Here is a 21650-nt window from a genome sequence, read left to right as displayed (position 1 = left end):
ATCTTTCAGAAATGTTTTAAAGTTTTCCTCACATAGAATTAGGGTATTTTTTAAATGTATTTCTATGTAGTCATTTTTTTTTTAATGTGGTCTTTCCTTCCATGACAAGTTCTAACTGGTTATTGTTTGGAAATACAAAAACTTTTTTACTTTTTACCTATGATATCCTGCTACCTTATTAAATCTCTTCATTTGAGTTTGTATTAATTTTATGATTGATTTCCTTGGATTTTTCCATAGTTTTACTTATTTTGTTTCTAAAACTTATGCACTTGATACATTTTTAGTTTAGAATATTCTCATTTCCCAAAACTCACACATAAATTGAGATTTTATATTTTTATACTAGCGTTCCCGTTGCAGGAAAAATCCTGCAATAGGGTTTCCTGCTGCACTCTACCCCACCCTGCCTGCTCTCCTCCCTTGTCCCCCGCCCCGCGATCTCCGCCAGCCCCCCTGCTTTTCTAACTTCTCGGCCAGCCCGCTCTCCTTCCTTCTCCCCTGGCCCCGCCTCCGCTCCTCCCTTCTCCCCCGGCCTCGCCCCTTCTCCCCCGGCCCCGCCTGCTCAACTTCCTTCTCCCCCGACCCCGCCTCCGCTCCTCCCTTCTCCTCCCCCCGGCTTGCTTGCTTCTCTGCAGCTTTGCTCCCTTCTGCAGCTCTTGGCTTCTTTCTATGCTGTCGCGATATGCAAATTAGCCGCCATCTTTGTTTGGATAATTTGCATATTCGTCCTGATTGGTTGGTGGGCATAGCTTGGCTGGTGGGCATAGCGAAGGTGCGGTCAATTTGCATATTTGTCTATTATTATATTAGATAATTGTATATTTTATGTTATTTCAATTTTAGATCACTGGAATCTGCCCAAAATCCTACATTCTCACATTTGTTTAGTCACTGAGACAATGACAACTCACACGAACATTTCCTAGATTCTTAGGGCCTCCACCCATGCTGATCTCAACACCTGCAGACTGAGCTGCCATCATCCCTAAGTCCAACATGCTCAGTCTGTAAAACAGGAAAGCAACTATACACAAGAGCTCCACTTGAAATCCTAACACTTGTCAATCTTACCATGCAGTCATCCTGTCACCTTCAGCTACACAATGAAGTCCCCCTACCATCTAGCCTTTCCTCAGTTCTTGTCCTAAAAATCTTCTGCCTATCCTACTACGAACTCATTTTCACAAGGCCAAGAGGGAAGACTTTCACAGAGTTCATGTAAAAGTAGCAAAAAAGTATAAAACTCACAAGACAGGAGGCAAATAAATAAGACTGTCCAATTATGAGCTCAGGTGGACTATACACCAATACAGAATGTTAGATGTTATCCACTGAAAGATCCCAGTTCATTATTTCCCAAAATTACAGTACCTTTTCTTTCTTGACATGATTCATAATGTTGCCGAGGTCCTCAACATCAACCACAGAAGTCAGACTCTGGTGGTCCTCAGTACCAGACTCCTCCTCACTGGAAGTCTCAAAGGGCTCCTCCTCCTGGAACATCAATGCTTTAGAAATATATTCCTCAAAGTAGCAAACAATCTACTACCCCCTCTCAAATTCTGAGGTGACTGGATGGATATCAAATATTTTTGGCTAGAGGTCAGCAAACTATGACCCACAGGCCAAATCCAGCCAGCCTCCGGTCAAATCTGAAGATGCCCATCATTTACATAGTAACTATGGATACTTTCTTGATACAACAGCAGAACTAATAGTTGCAAAAGAAACTACATGGCCCACAAATACCTGTACATGAATGCCACAGCAGCATTATTCACAATAACCAAAAGGAAGAAATAATCAAAATGTCCATCAACAGGTAAATGGATCAATAAAATGTGATATATCCATACAATGAAATATTATTCAGCCATAAAAAGTAATGAAGTACTGATCCATGTATAACATGGATGAATCTCCAAAACATTATATTAACACGTTAAGCGCCCAGTCAGTCACTGGTGACTGACACTATACTTTCCGTCCGGAAGACAAAACAGGCTGGGCACTTAACATGTTAAATAAAAGAAGCCAGACAAAAAGAGGTCACATATTATATTATTCCATTTGTATGAAATATCCAGAATAAGTAAGTCCATAGAGACAGAAAGCAAATTGGAGGTTGTCAAGGGTAGGGGGAAGATGGGGAAGAGTGCCCGCTTCATGGTTTTCTTCTGAAACGATGAAAAGGTATTGAAACTTTTTTTTTTTTTTTTACAGAGAGGAAGGGAGAGGGATAGAGAGCTAGAAACATCGATGAGAGAGAAACATCGACCAGCCGCCTCCTGCACACCTCCCACTGGGGACGTGCCCACAACCAATGCACATGCCCTTGACCGGAATCGAACCCGGGACCCCTCAGTCCGCAGACCGACGCTCCATCCACTGAGCCAAACCGGTTTCGGCAGGTATTGAAACTTGATATAGGTTGCACAAAATTGTGACTGTACTAAATACCACTGGATTATATACTTTAAAATGATAATTTTATTATGTGAATTTTACCTCAGTACTTTAAAAAGTTTTAAAATATATTCAAAGTGAATTATAGGGGAAAATAAGCAAAAAGACTGACTAGAAAAAGAGAACAGAAAAATGAAACATCAGCTGAAAGACAGAACAAAGGAAAGATTTGTTGTTTACTTCCCTTTGTTTAAACATAGGTGATTCCAGAGCATGTTTATATATTTACTAGAGGACCGGTGCACGAAAATTCATGCACTGGGGGGTGGGGGCGGGTCCCTCAGCCTGGCCCTGCCACCTCTCACAGTCAAGGAGCCCTCATGAGATGTCCTACTGACGATTTAGGCCCGCTCCCCTCTGGCCTCTCTCTGCAGGAGGCAACCAGCCGATCAGGGTTAGGCGCCGCCCCCATCACCTCACTGCTGCTGCCACTGCCGGCTGCCAGCCCTCGTAGCCGGCTGCCAGCCCTCGTAGCCGCTGCAGCTTTGTCCAGAAGGACATCTGGAAGACATCTGGTCTATCCGGTCTAATTAGCATATTACCCTTTTATTAGTATAGATGGGAACGATCTAGTAGAGAGGAAAGATTAACAATTCAGGAGAGAGAAATGCAATGAACAAAGGAACCAAAGTCCTTGATTCCAAAGCATACACAGAAAGTGGTCTTTGAAAAACCCAGATACCTGTCTTCTGGGACAGAAAAGATGGTGAGGATTTGTAGATAAGGCAGGGGCTCTAAGAGAATTCTTCTCTAATGGCTCCATCTGAGAGCTGGAGGAAGGGGTAGGGAGAAAGAGGTATTAAACAGTCATCTTAGAGAGTGAGAAAGGGAACTTACAAGAGAATGCAGGAGACTGTTGGGAAGTTCTTAATTCATACTTGAATATGTGGTCATGAATCTGTGGTCAAATAGCAAGCAGCAGGCAATGGAGAAGGCACACAGCAGGTTTCAGCATGGCTTGGAGTTCAGCCAATTGTGTTGTAAAATGGAGTGGAAGGCAAGGCAACTGAAGATGTTTACAAAAGAATAAGTATACAATCTAAATTGGGTAAGGACAGAAGTAAAACAGTCCAGTGAAAAATGTATAAAATCAAAAGAATTTTAAGTAGGAGCACCAGAAAGAGGTTAGAGTTTGGGTCACAAGAACATGCAGTTTCAGAGGTGACCACGGAAGTGATAGGCCACTGTCAGTGAGAGGCCACATTGTTAGATAAATCATCAACATGTATGACTAGCCACTAAGAATAATGATAGGAGCGGTGTGGAGAGTAAGACAATGAGAGTCAGAATGTAAAGTTGTTACTGAATGACACAAGTGACAGGTGGCCAATGCACAACAGCTGTGATACAGCCTAAAGACATGGCCTTCAATGAACTCGGGGGTATCTGAAGAAAGAAGAAAGAAAAACATTTAGAAGGGATTAAAGAGATGAATCTAGGATGACTTACAGCCTTTAAGTTAGAGTGACTAATAGTCATTAAATAAGAGCAGTCAGGAGGAATATGTGGTTTGATGATAAAAAAGAAAAGAGTTCAGACCGGGACATATTTAATTTCTCTGGGCCTCTGTTTCCTAACCTGAAAATTGTGGTAGAAATCTATTTGACTCTAGCAATGAAACCATTACAGAAGAGATACCAGAAAGCATCCAGCACAATACTCTCTAAGACAGGCGTCCTCAAACTACGGCCCGCAGGCCACATGCAGGTGTTTTTGCTGTTTTGTTTTTTTACTTCAAAATAAGATATGTGCAGTGTGCATAGGAATTTGTTCATAGTTTTTTTTAAACTATAGTCCGGCCCTCCAATGGTCTGAGGGACAGTGAACTGGCCCCCTGTTTAAAAAGTTTGAGGACCCTGCTCTAAGACCACACTCTCTAAAACACCCCCACATGGGTTCCAGATCTTCCTTCCAACCAGTAGCCAAATAAATAGTTTCTCAGGGCAGAGGTGAGGTTTAGCATTTCCAAACACAGGAGGAAAGAAGAGACATGGACACACAGGCTACACACCTCAGGGTCTCTCTGATGCAATCCATCCTGAGTATGAGATCCTAGCTCCATTTCCTCTGAGCTACGCTGATTAGATTCACATTTGCCTTTCTTGCAATTGCCATCACAGGATTTCTTCTCTCCTTTACAAAGCACCTGGAGCTGGGAGATGAACTTGGTCTTCCAAGCTCTGAAGTCGGCTTCAATGCTGCCATGTTTGCTTTTAACGACATTGCAGTCGCCCTCCCCTCGAGTCATCACGCGATGAGCACCGAGCATCCAGAGCCACTTATCAACATTCTTGCCAACCTGCAGGAAAAATGGATGAGCTAAAAACACAATATAAATCAGCCTGGAGTACCTGTGGGACCCCTGCTGCTGCTGGGAAGAGGGAACTGCTTAGCCAAAAGGCTCCGGGCCCTCTGTCCCCAGCCATAACCCACAAGGGCACTAGGGCTGCAGTTGATAAATTATAAGATTCTGCAAAAGGTTTTTTTTAACAAAGGGACAAACCTTTTTAGTAAACTAAGAGTTAATGCCTTAAAAATAATTGAAAACCACTATTCTAAATAATATCAGAATAAAATAACTAATTAGCAAAACAAATTTGTTCCAAAATGTAACAAAGACTATGGGGCAAAAGCTCATTTAATAACAACGTGCACATGGAGTGCATTTAACAAGACCCATAATTTCATAAACTCAGAAATTTATTGTATTGCAATATGAAGCAATGAGGCTGAGGAACAGGGGCTATCAAGCACAGCTAAGAGTTTAAAAGCTTAACAGACTTCCTGAGTGGGAAGGCATTAAACAAAATACTTACATATCTGAATTTTATCATTCTTTGTCTAATTCCTTTGAAAATATGGAGTAAATATACATCTTGATGTAATAATTCCATCCACAAGGTACTGCCTGGGGACAGAAGGCTGAACTCAAAGCCTACGAATCTAGGCCCCTAAGACACTAGATAATAGCAGGCATATTAATTTATTTTATTCAGTAAAAATGTATTCAATAAAAATTTACTGAGAGCCTATACACCAGGATTGGATACATATGTGTAGCAATTCCCAGATATAAAGAATAACACAATAAGTTTATTATTAAGTACCAAAGTTTGTGGATTATTTCACATGCACATACATATGTGTATGTATGTGTGTTAAATTTTGTTAACTAAGAGAATTTATCCTTATAATTCAACATAGATATCTACCTTGTACCTACCTTGTTGAAGTGGCTCGCATAGGCAGAATTTCCCAGGCCAAACACCGCATATCTCATACCCTTCAGGTAAGTTTTGCCAAATCGAAAATCATTGGATGCTTCCTCTAACCATTTGCAGAACCACTCTGCACTCTCAGTTGGTCGGCCATCAGTGTATGTAGCAACCAGGAAGGCACAAACATTTTTACTAGTAACCTAACCAAGAAAGTAATTATTTCAGAAAAATATTCAAGAAGAAAAACTTCTTTTAAGTGTTGACATTCCTATCATACTAATTTCTGAGGACAAAGGGTGCTTTCATAAACAATCTTTTTTTAAGGTGAAGGAAAACACAGCAAGGACACCTTGTACAGGGGGAAAAACCCAGTCCCTTGCCAATATACCTCCTGCTGCCCTTCATCATTTACTCCATTCCATTTCTCAGACTCTCAATTCCAATCATATCCAATTTGTCATACTGGAAACAAACTACACTGAGTGGCCAGATTATTATGATCTCTGAACGCATAAAAATCTGGCCACTCAGTGTATATCCTATATAATAAAAGGCTAATATGCAAATTGTCCCCTCAACCAGGAGTTTGACCAGCAGGCAGGCCAGCCAACCACCCATGTCCCCTCCCCCTGGCCAGGCTGGCCGGACTCCCATCCCTGCACGAAGTCATGCACCGTGCCTCTAATACACACACACACACACACACACACACACACACACACACACACATTATTATGCATTCAGAAATCATAATAATCTGGCCACTCAGTGTATAAGTCAGTCAGAAAAATACACTAAGATCTCTAAAAAATTACCTGAAAAATTAAAGCAATAAAACTTTTTAAACATAAACTTGGCACCATCATCTACATGGGGAAACAAAATACATGCTAGTCAAAGTATTTCATCTACTTGAATGTTTCTTGTAACAGTTCCAAGTCATAAAGTTACAAGTAACCCCTTATAATTATTATCAAATTTGCTAATAATTTTTCACATACAATTTAGCACAGATTTGAGCTCACTCATTTGCACTACAGTGTTTTCGGGGGGAGGGGGGGAGGGGGAGGAAACAATGGACAATTACAGTTAGAAGTTTACACACTAAGAAGGGGCTGGCAACCTATAGCCTACAGGCCCAATCCAACTTGCTACCTGTTTTTGTCAATAAAGTTTTATTGGAACCCAGTCATACTCATTCGTTTACATATTGTCTATGGCTGATTTGTGCCTCAAAGGCAGACCTGTAGCTGCATGGCCCACAAAGCTGAAGATGTTTACTATCTAGCTCTCTATAGAAAAAGTTTGTTCACCCATGCTGTAAGTCAGTGATGGCAAACCTATGACACGCGTAGCCATTTCTGATGACACGCAGCCGCTGAGGCGGCCGCATGCCGAGGATGAAACATTTCCTGCTCCTGAGGATGAAACATTTGCGAAATAGTTTTTTTCCTCAAAGTGACACACTACCCGAGTTATGCTCAGTTTTTTGGCGAAGTTTGACACACCAAGCTCAAAAGGTGGCCCATCACTGCTGTAAGTGCTTCTCTAACTCCAGCTGCTTCAGAATCATCTTGGGCACTTGTTAACACAGTCCCTGCAGCCAGACTTTGGGTCAGCAGGACTGGGCTAGGACCTGAGAATATGCATTTCTAACACATCCCCAGGCTGATACTGCTGGTTCAAGGGCCACAATTTGAGAACAACTACTATAAGGCAAACTTCCCTAACTGGGTAGGACTAGAGGATAACCAGGGGCATTTCTCAGATGAAGAAATTAAACTCTCATAGACATTAAGTAATGTAGGAAGGTACACAACTAGTAGGAGATTTCTCTAACTCTAAAGCCCATACTTCTTCTGCTACCCAAGTGGCTCCTGACCTTTCAGTAGGCTTACACATGGCTCACATGCATGGCACAGTGCCAGCAATAACAATCCTCTGTGATTATGAGATTCGAAGCAGGAGGGCGTTGGGAACTTCAAACCACCCAGCTTCTCCACCTTTACCCCCGCCCCAGGAGAGTCAACACACCAGAGGGACAGGCTCCACCCACTTCAGAATCAGCATACCACACCACACATTCAACACCTCTGCCTGACACCGAAAGCTCAACCAACTGAAATCTCTTAGAATGAAAATTAAATTTATTCTGAAGATTCTATTTATCTCAGAACACAGGTCAATTAAATGTGAGTTTTGACTGAGGAAAAAATGAAACAATTACCAACCTCTTCTACTAGATTATCATCTGGATCATATTCTTTCAGATTAATAATTGCCACAGGTAGATATAGGGAGGTAACAGCTTCAGCAAGAATTGTTGCAAATTCCTAATAGGGAAAAAAAAGTCAGTCTTCAGTAAGCTAAATAAACAAAATACTGTCTTCATTTACCCCTTGTTGGCAAGGGAATGAGGCATTTCTTATGAAAAAACTTTTCCACTGACTGACATTTGCCATCAAAAACACAAATACTGTCTGGCTGGTGTGGCTCAGTGGTTGAGCATGGACCTATGAACTAGGAAGTCACAGTTCGATACCCAGTTAGGGCACATGCCTGGATTGTGGGCTCAATCCCCAGTGAGGGGCATGCAGGAGTCAGCCAATCAATGATTCTCTCTGATCAGTGATGTTTCTATCTCTCTCTCCCTTTCTCTTCCTCTCTCTGAAATCAATAAAAATATACATATATTTTTTTAATCTAGCCCTTTACAGAAAAAGTTTGCCAAACTCTATCTAGTAGAATTTAAAGCTCTAGTAACAAGATCCCTTAGAAAGCAAAGTGAGTGCAGAGAGAGAAAGACAGTCTCAAGGCCTATGAAGCCTGAGACACTCCTATCTTTACAGGTCAAGGAGGTGGGGAGAAATCAGCACATAGTGAGGAAGACTAGCCCCAACAAAGTAGGAGGAGAACCTAGAGAACGATGACCTGAAAGTGGAAGGAAGAAAGCACTTGAAGAAGAAAGAAGTGGTCAAGTAAGATGAAGACTGAGAATTAATTAGCAAAGTGGAAATCACAGGGAGCATGTCGGGGCATGCAAGCCTAACTGAAGTGGTTCAAGAAAAACAGGAGTAGAGAAATTGGAGATCACAAACACAACACTTCCAAGGAGTTTTACTAAAAAAAAGAGGTGGTAATTTGAGGGACATGTGGGGCCAATTCTCACAGAGCATCCAGTGAGAATTTACAATTATAGGAAACAAATCTGTTCACAGAGTAATAAAATCCACACCAACTACCCCATCATTTTGTCCTAAATATGAACAGAAAACTATGGATCACCAAGAACATGATGAGAACAAGAAGCAGGAAAGAGAAGTACCAGCAGCAGAAAAACTGAGAAAGCAGGTAACTAAGGAAACAGAAAACAGAATTCATTAAACTATATTGCTAAATTGTGAATAAAATGTTATAAAAATTGAGCAAAATAGAATTTTTTAATTAATATATAATAGCTGACATAAAACATTCAAAAAAGATTTGGAATTTTAAAATCTAAGAACACAGAATGAAAAGAAAAAGTTACAAAAAAGTATGAGAGAAAAGGTTTGAGACATAGAAGAACATCCAAAAGCTCCAACATCCAACTAATAGCAATTAGACCCACAAAAATGGAAATGAAAAAAATTTACCCAAAAAATATTAGCAAAATTAATGCAAACAAATCCTCAAAACTAAAGAGCCCCCCCCCAAAAAAAACTAAAGACCCCAAGAATCCAGCACGATGGCTAAGAAAAGATCCAACCTAAACATCCTCTCATTTAAGATCTGATTCTAAAAGCTTCCAAAAACAAAAAAATCAAGTCATCTTCAAAATGTCATCAGCAACCCTGCTTAGTAGAAGACAATGAAGTGATGCCTTCAAAGTTGTAAAGAAAAAATTTTGACACAGTCTTCTATATCCAGCCAAATATGAATCAATCAAATGTGAAAGCAGAATAAAGAAAATTGAGGTGGCACAGCTTTAAGGAGAGCCAACTAACCCATACCGACTATGATGTGGGCAACAATATTAACTGAGATCTGAGGAATGTTTGTGTGAACCAACTAATATAAGGAATTAATAACTTTTATCTAAAATTGAAAAATCTAGAAACATAGCACAAGAAGGTTAAAGAAATAACCATCAGAGGAACTAAAATAGAAATAGTTAAGATATTCCCTGGAGAGCACTTTTCATTATGAACTCTCTGTTCATAATGATCTGGATCTGTTACTATCTGCAAGGATTAATTTGATCTTTAATGTGTGTTTTTTTAATTGATTTTAGAGAGGAAGGCAGAGGGAGGGAGGGAGAGAGGGGGGTAAGGGGGAGAGAGAGGGGTAAGGGGGAGAGAGAGAGAGAGACAGATATGGGATCGAATCCGCAACCTGGGTATGTGCCCTGACCGAGAATCAAACCGGTGAACTTTCAGCGCATAGGATGATGCTCAGCCAATTGAGCCATACCGGCCAGAAGGATCTTAAAAAACTTTTTAAACATTCATAAGATCGTTTATGAGTAACATAAAAGGACTTTGTTTTGGTTGTTCAGATGCTTTTTTTGTTTTTCTCTCAGTTTCCCACTTCTGTTGCCTAAAGCTGATGCTGAGCAAAGTACTATACCTGCACTGGAGTACTAAAAAACTAAAAGTATTATTCTACAAAATACCCACAAGAGGTCAGTAGAACCCACTTTTGTACAGTACTATACAAAAATCACTGACACCGAATTTTCTTAAAGCCATTTTCATGTCAGCCTTAGAATCCTTTCCTAGAAAGCACTAAATAGCTGTGACTGACCTTCATAACAAAGAAGCAGGCAGCATCTAGATACAATTAAAGAATGGAAAGTATCTTTCAGCTACATATCTGAAGCGTATGTACTTTCAACAGTATTCCATGTCTATCATTAATACTTTTTTTTTAAATCCTCACCCGAATAATGAGGATATTTTTTCCATTGATTTCTAACGAGTGGAAGGGAGGAGGGATAGGGAGAGACAGAGAGAGGAGAGAGAGAGAGAGAAAGAGAGAGAGGGGCACGCTAATTGGTTGCCTCCCACACATGCCCCCACCAGAGCAAGGGATTGGAACTGCAACCCAGGTACGCGCTCTTGACTGGGAATTGAACCTGCGACCCTCCAGTATGCAGGCTGACGTTCTAACCACTGAACCATGCCAGCCAGGGCAATTATTGATACTTTTTTTTTAAATATATTTTATTGATTTTCCAGAGAGAGGAAGGGAGAGAGATAGAGAGCTAGAAACATCGATGAGAGAGAAACACCGATCAGCTGCCTCCTGCACTCCCCCCACTGGGGATGCACCCGCAACCAAGGTACATGCCCCTGACAGGAATAGAACCCGGGACCTTTCAGTCCACAGGCCGACGCTCTACCCACTGAGCCAAACCGGTTTCGGCAAATTATTGAGACTTTTTACACTTGACTGGGAATTGAACCTGCGACCCTCCAGTGTGCAGGCTGATGTTCTAACCACTGAACCATGCCGGCCAGGGCAATCATTTATACTTTTTACACTTTTAACACTTTTCAAAATCAAAATACATTTAACACTTTTCAAAATCAAAATCCATTTCATTAAACAAATGTGTGAAGTTGTGAAATTCAGGACCCGTACTGGACTAGTGCTGCCCTCCTCTTTTCACTATCTCCTACTTCTATACCAACAGGCATCAATAATGGACGTGCAAGTCTCTCCATTCTGCCGAGATAGAAGCAAGCTTCACAACAAAACACCTCATGACAGTGACCACCAGACACCACTAATCAGCTGGAATTGGATACAAGAAATAAAACCTACCTACCATCCCAGAAAGGAAAAATGGATGCTGGAAAGGGGGAAAAGATGCAAAAAGACTGGAAAACCAATTCTGTTCACTGCTAAAAGGCACTTTTCAGGGATTTTTCTTAAAGATCAGGAAATCCAAGAGAAAGTGACATAAAATGTTCTTACCTTTGCTGTACCGGTCTGGGAACCATAGAAAATCTTCACTCCAGACACAAAGACTTCCTTCTTGTGAAGAGAGAGATAACCATTTGTCATCAAATCCTGAGCTGCTTTTGGAATTGATTTCTCCTGTGAGTTCTTGTCCTTGAAGATAAACAACCACAATCTACTTTGAATCTTTTCCCAACTTCAGTAGGAATGAAAATTAGCACAGATACTGACCCATTTTATTATTCTCTTAATCTTTCTGGTTGTACTCCTCAAATACTAACTCCTTGGTATAATTAGGTCCTTACAAGGCAGGACCCATATTTCTTAAGACCATAATGATTCCTATTATCTATACTAATAAAAGGGTAATGTGCTAATTAGACTGGACGTCTTCCAGACATCCTTCCAGACAAAGCCACAGTGGCGGGGGCCAAGAGAGAGGTGGTTAGGGGAGATCAGGCCGGCAGGGGAGAGAAGTTGGGGGCCATCAGGCCGGCAGGGGAGGGCATTTGGGGGCCATCAGGGGAGGGCAGTTGGGGGCCATCAGGCCGGCAGGGGAGGGCAGTTGGGGGCCATCAGGCTGGCAGGGGAGAGAAGTTGGGGGCCATCAGGCCGGCAGGGGAGGGCATTTGGGGGCCATCAGGTCAGCAGGGGAGGGCAGTTGGGGACCATCAGGCCAGCAGGGGAGGGCAGTTGGGAGCCATCAGGCCGGCAGGGGAGAGAAGTTGGGGGCCATCAGGCCGGCAGGTGAGGGCAGTTGGGGGCCATCAGGCCAGCAGGGGAGAGAAGTTGGGGGCCATCAGGCCGGCAGGGGAGGGCAGTTGGGGGCCATCAGGCCCGCAGGGGAGCAGTTAGGGGGCCAGCAGGCCAGCAGGGGAGCAGTTAGGGAGTGATCAGGCAGGCCAGCAGAGGCGGTTAGGGGTGATCAGGCAGGCAGGCAGGCGAGCGGTTAGGAGCCAGTGGTCCCAGATTGCAAGAGGGATGTCCTGGATTGGAGAGGGTGCAGGCCGGGCTGAGGGACCACCGTCTCCCCCCCACCCCATGCACAAATTTCGTGCACTGGGCCTCTAGTAGTATTATATGCATGAAAGTATTATTCAAAGATAAAATTGTACATACTTTCATTCCTAATGTATTTTAGTGGGACAAGAGTAGAAACCTTTTTTGATCGTTAATTAGTGGAAAGAAAAGACTACTAGCCCTTAAAGATGCAAACCAAATTTCGTTTTTTACAAAAGTTTAATTTTTCATTACAAAATCTTTCTGTACCTTAAGAATGAGACATCCACACCCCATCAAAGAAAAAGTAAATATAATTTAGTTCAAGGTAACTTAGCATGCAAAAAACAGAGAATAAACTTTTTTAGGCATTAAGAAAAATGTCTAAAGATTAAATATAAAAGTGATTTAAAGTTCCTTTTAGCTCTTCTGCATTTTTCTGAATGCCTTAGAAATTCTGCACTCTAAATTCTCTATAAAATGTTTCAATACTCTCCTATAAAAAAATAATTCCACTTACCTGCTTCCTGATAACAATCTGGAAACAAATCCAAAGGCCAATACCAAAGGCAAAGCCCAAATATATATAATATCTGTTTATCCATAATGATATTAAAGGTGAGAAGTCCCATGTATCCGAAGAAGGATCTAAATTTAAAATGATACATATATGTAATTGTATTTAAAGCTACATATATAAAAAGGTCCACTCTTATTTTAAATTTAAAAAAAAACCCACCAACCTCCATATTCAACAAGGCTAAGAACTCTATAGAAAATCAACTCTAGTGAAATAATACATGCGCTGGCTCATGTGGCTCACTCGGTTGGTTGGAGCGTCGCCCCCGTACACCAAAAGGTGGCCGGTTTCCGTTCAGGGCACACACCCAGGACTGGGTTCCATCCCTGGTCCCGGCACCTGCGGAGGCAACCGATCGATATTTCTCTCTCACATCGATGTCTGTCTGTCTGTCTCCCCCCACCCCCACCTCCCTCTAAAATAAAAAATAAATATATAAAATAATAATATATTGTGGCAACGTGATAAAATTATGATAATCGCTGTGTTTCCACACGATATATATAACCTTTATTTGGATATAGCATTTGGGAGCAAAAGAAGGGAACAGAGTCAAAACACTTTATGGGGAATTATGAGATGATTTCGCTTTGTTATGCTAGCTCCGTAAGAAAAGCTTTAAAAAGTACTAAAACTATTCCCTTTTTTCTAAGTTTATTTTTAAAGAACCTTTACAAGGGTAAAGGGTTCTTAAATAACTGACCTCACACTTCCTTTTGAAGGGAGATACGGGTGGACCTGGCCTCAAATGTTACACCAGGGATCAATTTCGAAAGGCGAAGCCTAACCTGCTCCCAGGTGCCGCTCCACCCTGGAAAGATCCTCAATACACGTGGGTAAGGGGAGGGGGTGGCAGCTGTCTCTGCCCTTTACTAGAGGTTAGAAGCAAAAGGGAAAAGCCAAGTCAAAAGCAGAGGTAATCCTCCCGTGCCCGCAGCGGTCGCCGTGCTGACAAGTGCAGCGACCTCAGAAGGGTCCTGGGAACGCCGCTCCGCCGGGACAGGGTCTCGGTAAACCTCCCTCCCGCCTCACGAACGCTGTCCACCGGGGCCCTTACCCATCCTCCTCCGAGCCCGGGCTCTGCGGCCCGAAAGGAGACTAGGAGCGCGGACCTGGGAAACCGGGCGCCTAGTCTCGGTACCGGGGGGCCGTCAGAACCACCTCGCGGCGTTAGTTGTAAAACCAGAGAGCGCCGAGCTGGGGGAAGCCATGCCACTCGCAGGCTCGTCGGGATTGGCTCAGAAGGAAGGGGCGGGCCCAGGGGAAGCACCACCTACCGCTCGGGGCGAGGAAGCCGGACTTGGCTGGTCCTGCTCGGATTGGCTGCGATGGGGAAGGGGCGGGCCTAAAAGGAAGCACCGCCCAGAACTCTGGGCGGGGCCTCCGGAGAGCTCGGCCCCTCCGAGTTGGGTCAGAGGAGGAAAACTCTGGTCTGTCAAAACACTGTGAAAACCCGAGTGGAATTGGAAAAAGAGGGGGGGATCGGAGGGGAGGGGGGGAAGGGGGCTAAAGAGACTAAGGATGTCATCAACCAAATGCAATCTGTAGGCCCGTTTGGATCTCTGTTGAAATACACCGACTGCAAACATTATGTAGGGGAAATTTGGTTATGGACTGGCTCTTAGATGATACCAAGGAATTATGGTGAATCATGTTGGGTGTATTTTAGGATAGACTGAAGTATTTAAAGCTAAACCTTATCATGATTTGCTTTAAAATACTCCCAACAAAAAATGAGGGAGCTGAAACCGGTTTGGCTCAGTGGATAGAGTGTTGGTCTGCAGACTGAAAGGTCCCAGGTTCAATTCCAGTCAAGGGCATGTACATTGGTTGCGGGCACGTCCCCAGTGGGGGATGTGCAGGAGGCAGCTGGTCGATGTTTCTAGCTTTCTATCCCTCTCCCTTCCTCTCTGTAAAAAATCAATAAAATATATTTTTTTTAAAAAATGAGGGAGAAAGAATGAAAGCAATAATGGCAAAATGTTGATAATTATTGAAACGGATTAGTGGGTACATGAGCATTCATTACACACTTTTTTCTGTTTTGTCTGTTGAAATTTTTCTGTAAAAAAAGAAATCTGTAATGACGGGTTAAGGTGGGTGTGGATGGCCCTGAACTCGGCGGAACTATAAGGCATCGGCGCTGTGTTTCCACCCGATCTGCAAATATCAGCTTCAACAGCTAATCAGGGCTCTTAGCTCATTGGCGAAATCACATTACCGCAGGAAATGCGTCTGTATTTTCGGGCACGCAACAACGTCGTAAAAGCCGCAATGCGCATGCGCTATTGCTCACTCTTCCGGGTGGGGTTGTCTGCGCAGTAAGTCCGCCGAGTAGCTGTAGCCCCCTAGGCCGTTAATCGCGAGGCTGTGCACGCCGCGGGCGGCACTGTCCCGCGCGCCGCCTGCTCGTTACTGCGAGGCAGGTGGCTCTCAGGCCTGAGCAGGTCCGCCGCGGTTCGTCGGACCCAAGGTCTGTGAGCAGCCACGATGTCGATCTTCACCCCCACCAACCAGATCCGCCTAACAAATGTGGCCGTGGTACGCATGAAGCGCGCCGGGAAGCGTTTCGAAATCGCCTGCTACAAAAACAAAGTCGTCGGCTGGCGGAGCGGCGTGTGAGTGACCCTCCCTGCGGGCCGGCGGGGGCTGGTAACCCCGAGGCGGCCTGCCTCTGGTGGTCGGATGCAGGGGCCAGCCTGCGGTCTGGTCAGGGAAGGAAATGGACAACTTTTTCCTGCTGTGGGCCTGAGAAGTGTCCGTTCTTCCCGAGCTTAGCGCCTAAACTAAGCGTTCCTGTTTGGTTTGGGTTTTGGAGTTTGGTTTTGCTTTCCTTTATGCTGTCACAAGAAACCTCCATAATTATGGTCCTTTGGCCAGAATAATAAAGGCAAAGAGCCTAGTCTTAAAAATATTCTAGTACATCTCGTGTCGCAGATGTTAGCCCAGTATCACCGAAGTGCGTAGTGTCTTCACTGCTGCCATCTGGCGACCGGCACTCAGCGGCAGAAGCCGGACCCGGACCCGCCAGGGTCCCATACATCCTCCCACGACGTTTTTTTTCTCCAATGAGTAAATGCGAATACATATGTGGTTCTGCGTATGTGTTTTGTTTTTTTTAATATATTTTATTGATTTTTTACAGAGAGGAAGGGAGGATAGTCAGAAACATCGATGGGAGAGAAACATCCATCAGCTGCCTCCTGCACACCCCCCACTGGGGATGTGCCCGCAACCAAGGTACATGCCCTTGACTGGAATTGAACTTGGGACCCTTCAGTCCGCAGGCCGAGGCTCTATCCACTGAGCCAAACCAGTTAGGGCTGCGTATGTGTTTTTTAATGTTTCCTCGGTACCGCGGGGCTTTTTTTAGGAGTATTGATTGTTTCTTGCTATTTATATCGTTGCCATCTCATATTTAAATGTGAATTTCCAAGCTTCAAGTGTATTCACTTAGGGCTCTCTCTCCTGTCCTCACAAGGGAAAAAGACCTTGATGAAGTTCTACAGACCCACTCGGTGTTTGTAAATGTTTCTAAAGGTCAGGTTGCGAAGAAGGAAGATCTCATCAGTGCATTTGGAACAGATGATCAGACTGAAATCTGTAAGCAGGTGGGTTTTAACAGCTGCATCATACGGGACCCATCTGTAGTGTGAGTACTTAGATCTGTAGTGTAAGTACTTAGAAATGTGTTAAACTTTTAAATTGTTTTTTGGAGTGGTCAGTTACCACGCAATAATTTGACCTGCACAATATCACTTTTAATCATTCAGGACATGGTTTTTTTAAATTGACGTATAGTTGACAAAATATTATGTTTCAGGTGTACAACATAGTGATTCAATATTTATAAACCTTATGAAATGATCACCACAAGAAATCACCATAGTTAGGAAATGGATTTTTATTTTTTGCCAAAGCCTCTAGAAATTAAATTTTCTACTTAATTCCCTTATTTTGTTCCTTTATGTATTTTTAATGTAATATGCCTGAAAGTAGAATTTCTTTTCAAGTAGTTCATCATTTAAACCCTTTGCTAAGATTGCCTTTTCTCCTCCTAATCCTAAATAAGTGCTATTTTGCTTGAAATATTAATTTTTATTGCATGTAATATATTTAAAATCGTTTTTCTTGAAGTATTAATGTTCATTGCATGTAACATTATTCTTAAAATAATCATTTTTCTTGGAATATTAATGTTTATTGCATGTAACATTATTATATTTAAAATCAATTTTCTTGAAAATAACTAAAATTTAGGATAGTAACCCTTTAAAAAAAAAGTGATATTTTGGAGCACAAGATAATCCAGTGCATTCTTTAGGCAAAGCTCAAATTTTAGTAGCTCTCTAGAGAAGATTAAATTTAATTTTCTCCTTAGTTATTCTGGTGGTTAGTTAACAAATAGTATGTAATAAAGACATTGCTTAAATTTGATGGGATTTTTTTTTTTAGATATTGACTAAAGGGGAGGTTCAAGTATCAGATAAAGAACGGCACACACAGCTGGAGCAGATGTTTAGGGACATTGCAACTATTGTGGCTGACAAATGTGTGAACCCTGAAACAAAGAGACCATACACTGTTATCCTTATTGAGAGAGCAATGAAGGACATCCACTATTCAGTCAACACCAACAAGAGTACAAAACAACAGGTTAGTAGTTTTTAATGTCATCAAAAAGTATCCATGAAAATCAGTTTTCTCTGAGGAGATCATTAAAATAATTGATCTGTAATAATAAACTGATACTACTTGAAAGCAAGATTTGGGGAGAGGGGAATGAAAGGATGTATATTGTAGAGAAGAGAAATGGAATGTTTTTTAACTGCATATAAATATACATAGGACTCACCTTTCTATCCAAATCAAACCTTTAAAGATAAAACTTCGATTTCTAAAGAAAGAGTCTTTGTAATGCTTTAGATTTTTTTAAAAACACATAATTCACATACCATAAAAGTCACCCTTTTAAAGTATACACGTCATTGGTATATTCACAAAGTTTTGCAACCTTTCTTACTACCTAATTTGAGAACATTTTCATTACTCAAGAAACCCTGAACCCATTATCTGTCACTCCTCATCTTTCACAAGCCGTTAGCAGCCTCTGTCTCTATGGATTTGTTTATTCTGGACATTTCATATAATTGGAATCGTGTAACATGTGGCCTTTTCAAGGTTCATCCATGTTGTAACGTACTAGTATCAGTACTTTACCCTTGTTACTTATATTGTTTTTACAGACAAATATTAACATTTTATGGCTGAATCATATTCCATTGTATGGAAATACCACATTTTATTAATTCATTCAACAATAGATGGACATTTGGGTTGTTGCCACTTCTTAGCCATTGTGAATAATGCTATGGAATTCATTACAGGTTTTCTGGGGACACATATTTTCATTCTCTGTACCCAGCAATGAAATTGCTATATCATATGATAACTGTTTAACCTTTTGAGGAACTGCAAAATCGTATTCCAAAACAGGTGTACCATTTTCTATTCCCACAATCAATGTATAAGGGTTCCAATTTTTCCATGTTCTTGGCAATATTTGTTATTTTCTGCCATTTTGATTATAGCCATCCTGGGGTTAAGGTTCTGGTTTTGATTTGCATTTCCCTCATGACTAATGATTTGAGCATATTTTCATGTGCTTATTGACCTTTAGTCTCTCTGGAGAAATCAATGTTCGGATCCTTTGACCACTTTTTAGTATTGAGTTGTAACAGTTTTTCTATATTCTGAATACTAGTACCTTATCAAACGTGATTTGTTAATATTTTCCCCTATTCTTTAGGTTGTCTTTTCACTTTCTTCATAGTTTTTTAAAGCACAAAAGTTTTTCATCTTCAAGTCCAATTTACCTATTCTCTATTTGCTTATGCTCATGTCATAGATCTAAGAAACCATTGCCTAATGCAGCTAGATGGAAACAGCTTTGTTATGAATACCTTAAGAAATAAGGCAGCAGAAACAGCAAAGAAATTTCAAGCATTTTCAATTTTGTCTTAATAGGCTTTGGAAGTGATAAAGCAGTTAAAGGAGAAAATGAAGATAGAACGTGCTCACATGAGACTTCGGTTCATTCTTCCAGTGAATGAAGGAAAAAAGCTGAAAGAAAAACTCAAGCCACTGATCAAGGTTATAGAAAGTGAGGACTACAATCAACAATTAGAAATTGTAAGATTAAAAATTACTTCTGTTCCTCGTGTTAACAAAATAGTTTATTCTCTGATTATAAATGTGTAACAAACATTTAGAAGGTGTGAACAGTAAGACATTCTCAGAAACATCTTACCTAGAATTAGGTAAAAATATTAAGGTCTAAGTAGAACTAAATTGTAGTTAAACACACGATATTTTTGTTGTTTTCCAGTTAAATTATTTATGATAAAATCATGTTGGTCATGTGACAAGGCATTAACCTCCTTGTTTAAAGACTTACCCAGATTTTAGGTGAGAATATATTTTACAGTGATTCTTACATTATGAGGAAATAAAAGACTAAAAGGTGGTCAGCCTCATGGGTTTTTTGAGAGAGAGAGAGAGAGAGAGAGAGAGAGAGAGAGAGAGAGAGATTGATTGATTTGTTGTTCCACTTATTTATGCATTCATTCGTTGATTCTTGTATGTGCCCTGACCAGGGATTGAACCAGCAATCTTGGTATATCTGGATGACACTCTAACCAACTGTGCTACTGAGCTGGGGCACCACAGAACATTTTTAAAAGGCAGCAAAGCCCTAGCCGGTTTTGCTCAGTGGATAGAGCGTCGGCCTGCGAACTGAAAGGTCCCAGGTTCAATTCTGGTCAAGGGCACATGCCCAGGTTGTGGGCTCGACCCCCAGTGGGGGACTTGCAGGAGGCAGCCAATCCATGATTCTCTCTCATCATGGATGTTTCTCTCTCCCTCTTCCTTCCTCTCTAAAATCAATAAAAATATATTTTTTTTAAAAAAGCAGCAAAGATATCATGTCTTTGAGTCCTCACCCAATAGCTTCAGACATAGTATAAAATCAGGTTTGTGCAAATTCTAGTCCCTAGATTTTGCAGCAACTTTATAGTTTCTGTATAGGCCTTCAAACTTCTTTCTCTCCTTCAACTTGGATAAAAAGAGGCAATTTTATTGAACTATAAAATTCAATGCTGTTTTTGTATGAAAAGAACCATAGTCTTCTAATTCAACCACTTCATCTTACGGCTGAAGAATCCAGATATGTCTTTAAACAAGGAGGCTAATGCCTTGTCACAGGAGCCTCCATGCATACTTCAGGGCAGGGCCTGGACTAGTCTGCCGCCCTGTGCATCGTCTTTGTGTTGCACTGAAGAGCTGTAGTAGTAGAGACATCTGGAAAGTATTGTGTGCTTGTCTTAGACTTAGAGGAAGTTAAAGTTGTGTTGATTCTATTGTATTGCTCCTCTTCATGTGGTAAACAGCTGTGTTAAATGTTTCAGGTGTGTCTAATTGACCCAGGCTGCTTCAGAGAAATTGATGAGCTAATACAAAAGGAGACAAAAGGCAAAGGTTCTTTGGAAGTGCTCAATCTGAAAGATGTGGAAGAAGGAGATGAGAAATTTGAATGACATTCATCAGTCTCTTCCGCTTTGAAACACTAAAACGTTTTCATTTCCCACGGTCCTGTTTTCTTTCTGTGGTCTGCCAAATACTTGCTCACATTTGTTTTCTACCTTTGTGTTAAAAAAGACTTTGCTAAATTATAATTGTGGTTAATTTAGTTTTATTTGTAAATTGGGATTTTAGGGGAAAATGAAAAATTCAAGACACAGAAGTCCAGAGTAGCATTTGGCTGTCTCATGCCATTGTAGCTTCCCAAGGTGAAAGTTATTTGAGGCAGCTTTTGTGGATAAAAAGTTGTTTTGTACATTATAATAAGAGTAATTTTGGAAGGATATGTCTGTATAATCAAAAGGGAGTATTTGCTGAAAAAGAAAACAGTGCTTATTTCTACGTAATGAAATGCATGTATAGGGGTAACTATACCTTGGCCTAAAATACAGCTTGGATAATGGCTTCCTGATCAGCTGAAAAATACATATGATGACTGTGCAACATATAATTTTCATTAAACATGCTGGCATAACATAGATTATTCCTGGTTAAAAAAATATAGTCATTTATTTCTAATTCTTAAAGTTTATAATATATGTTAATATAGCCAAAATTATGAAATCAATAAAGCCACTCTTTATTGTTACTAAACTATGGCTTGAGTTTCTGGACAGCTTCCTCACTCCCTTTTTTTTCCTCTGCCTCTTACCTGGTCAAGTTGGAGAGCTGTTAGCAGGATTAAATAATCAGTATGAGCAATACTTAGAATAGGGCTGTTCTGATAAACACCTGCTATATCTTAGCTGATATTATCGGAGATGTAATTGCATTTATTTTAGTATTAACACTTACATGAA

At 41.3% G+C, this 21650-nt stretch overlaps 2 protein-coding genes across 2 annotated transcripts in view; one reads left to right on the top strand and one right to left on the bottom strand.

Moving 5' to 3' along the window:
• LOC307116075 (S-adenosyl-L-methionine-dependent tRNA 4-demethylwyosine synthase TYW1) overlaps positions 1-14436 on the bottom strand; it is a 135882-nt gene extending 121446 nt beyond the window's left edge. Inside the window, exons 1-7 of the mRNA XM_079799727.1 lie at positions 14270-14436; positions 13153-13280; positions 11649-11786; positions 7919-8020; positions 5693-5887; positions 4481-4768; positions 1375-1497 (exon numbers count right to left, since the gene is read on the bottom strand). Coding sequence (XP_079655853.1) covers positions 1375-1497; positions 4481-4768; positions 5693-5887; positions 7919-8020; positions 11649-11786; positions 13153-13280; positions 14270-14273 — 978 coding nt within the window. The 5' untranslated portion in view covers positions 14274-14436. The remainder of the gene's footprint in view (positions 1-1374; positions 1498-4480; positions 4769-5692; positions 5888-7918; positions 8021-11648; positions 11787-13152; positions 13281-14269) is intronic.
• A 1053-nt stretch (positions 14437-15489) lies between these two features.
• SBDS (SBDS ribosome maturation factor) lies at positions 15490-21331 on the top strand. Its single transcript, XM_079783430.1, has 5 exons — positions 15490-15830; positions 16694-16823; positions 17668-17868; positions 19240-19404; positions 20679-21331. The coding sequence occupies exons 1-5, from the start codon at positions 15703-15705 to the stop codon at positions 20805-20807; spliced, it is 753 nt and encodes a 250-aa protein (XP_079639556.1). The 5' UTR covers positions 15490-15702; the 3' UTR covers positions 20808-21331.
• Positions 21332-21650: the final 319 nt, after the last annotated feature.

Source organism: Cnephaeus nilssonii, assembly GCF_951640355.1.
Source record: "Cnephaeus nilssonii genome assembly, chromosome: 2".
Taxonomy (NCBI): Eukaryota; Metazoa; Chordata; class Mammalia; order Chiroptera; family Vespertilionidae; genus Cnephaeus; species Cnephaeus nilssonii.
The sequence above is the reverse complement of the archived record's forward strand: the minus strand, read 5'-3'. Positions and strand labels throughout refer to the sequence as shown.

What these genes read in the sequence shown, in the direction of transcription:
- SBDS (XM_079783430.1), top strand. Translation starts at nt 15,703, where the DNA reads ATGTCGATCTTCACCCCCACCAACCAGATCCGCCTAACAAATGTGGCC. An exon ending in ACAAGAGTACAAAACAACAG is followed by an intron (nt 17,869 to 19,239) that starts GTTAGTAGTTTT and finishes TTGTCTTAATAG; the next exon opens with GCTTTGGAAGTGATAAAGCA. An exon ending in ACAATCAACAATTAGAAATT is followed by an intron (nt 19,405 to 20,678) that starts GTAAGATTAAAA and finishes TAAATGTTTCAG; the next exon opens with GTGTGTCTAATTGACCCAGG.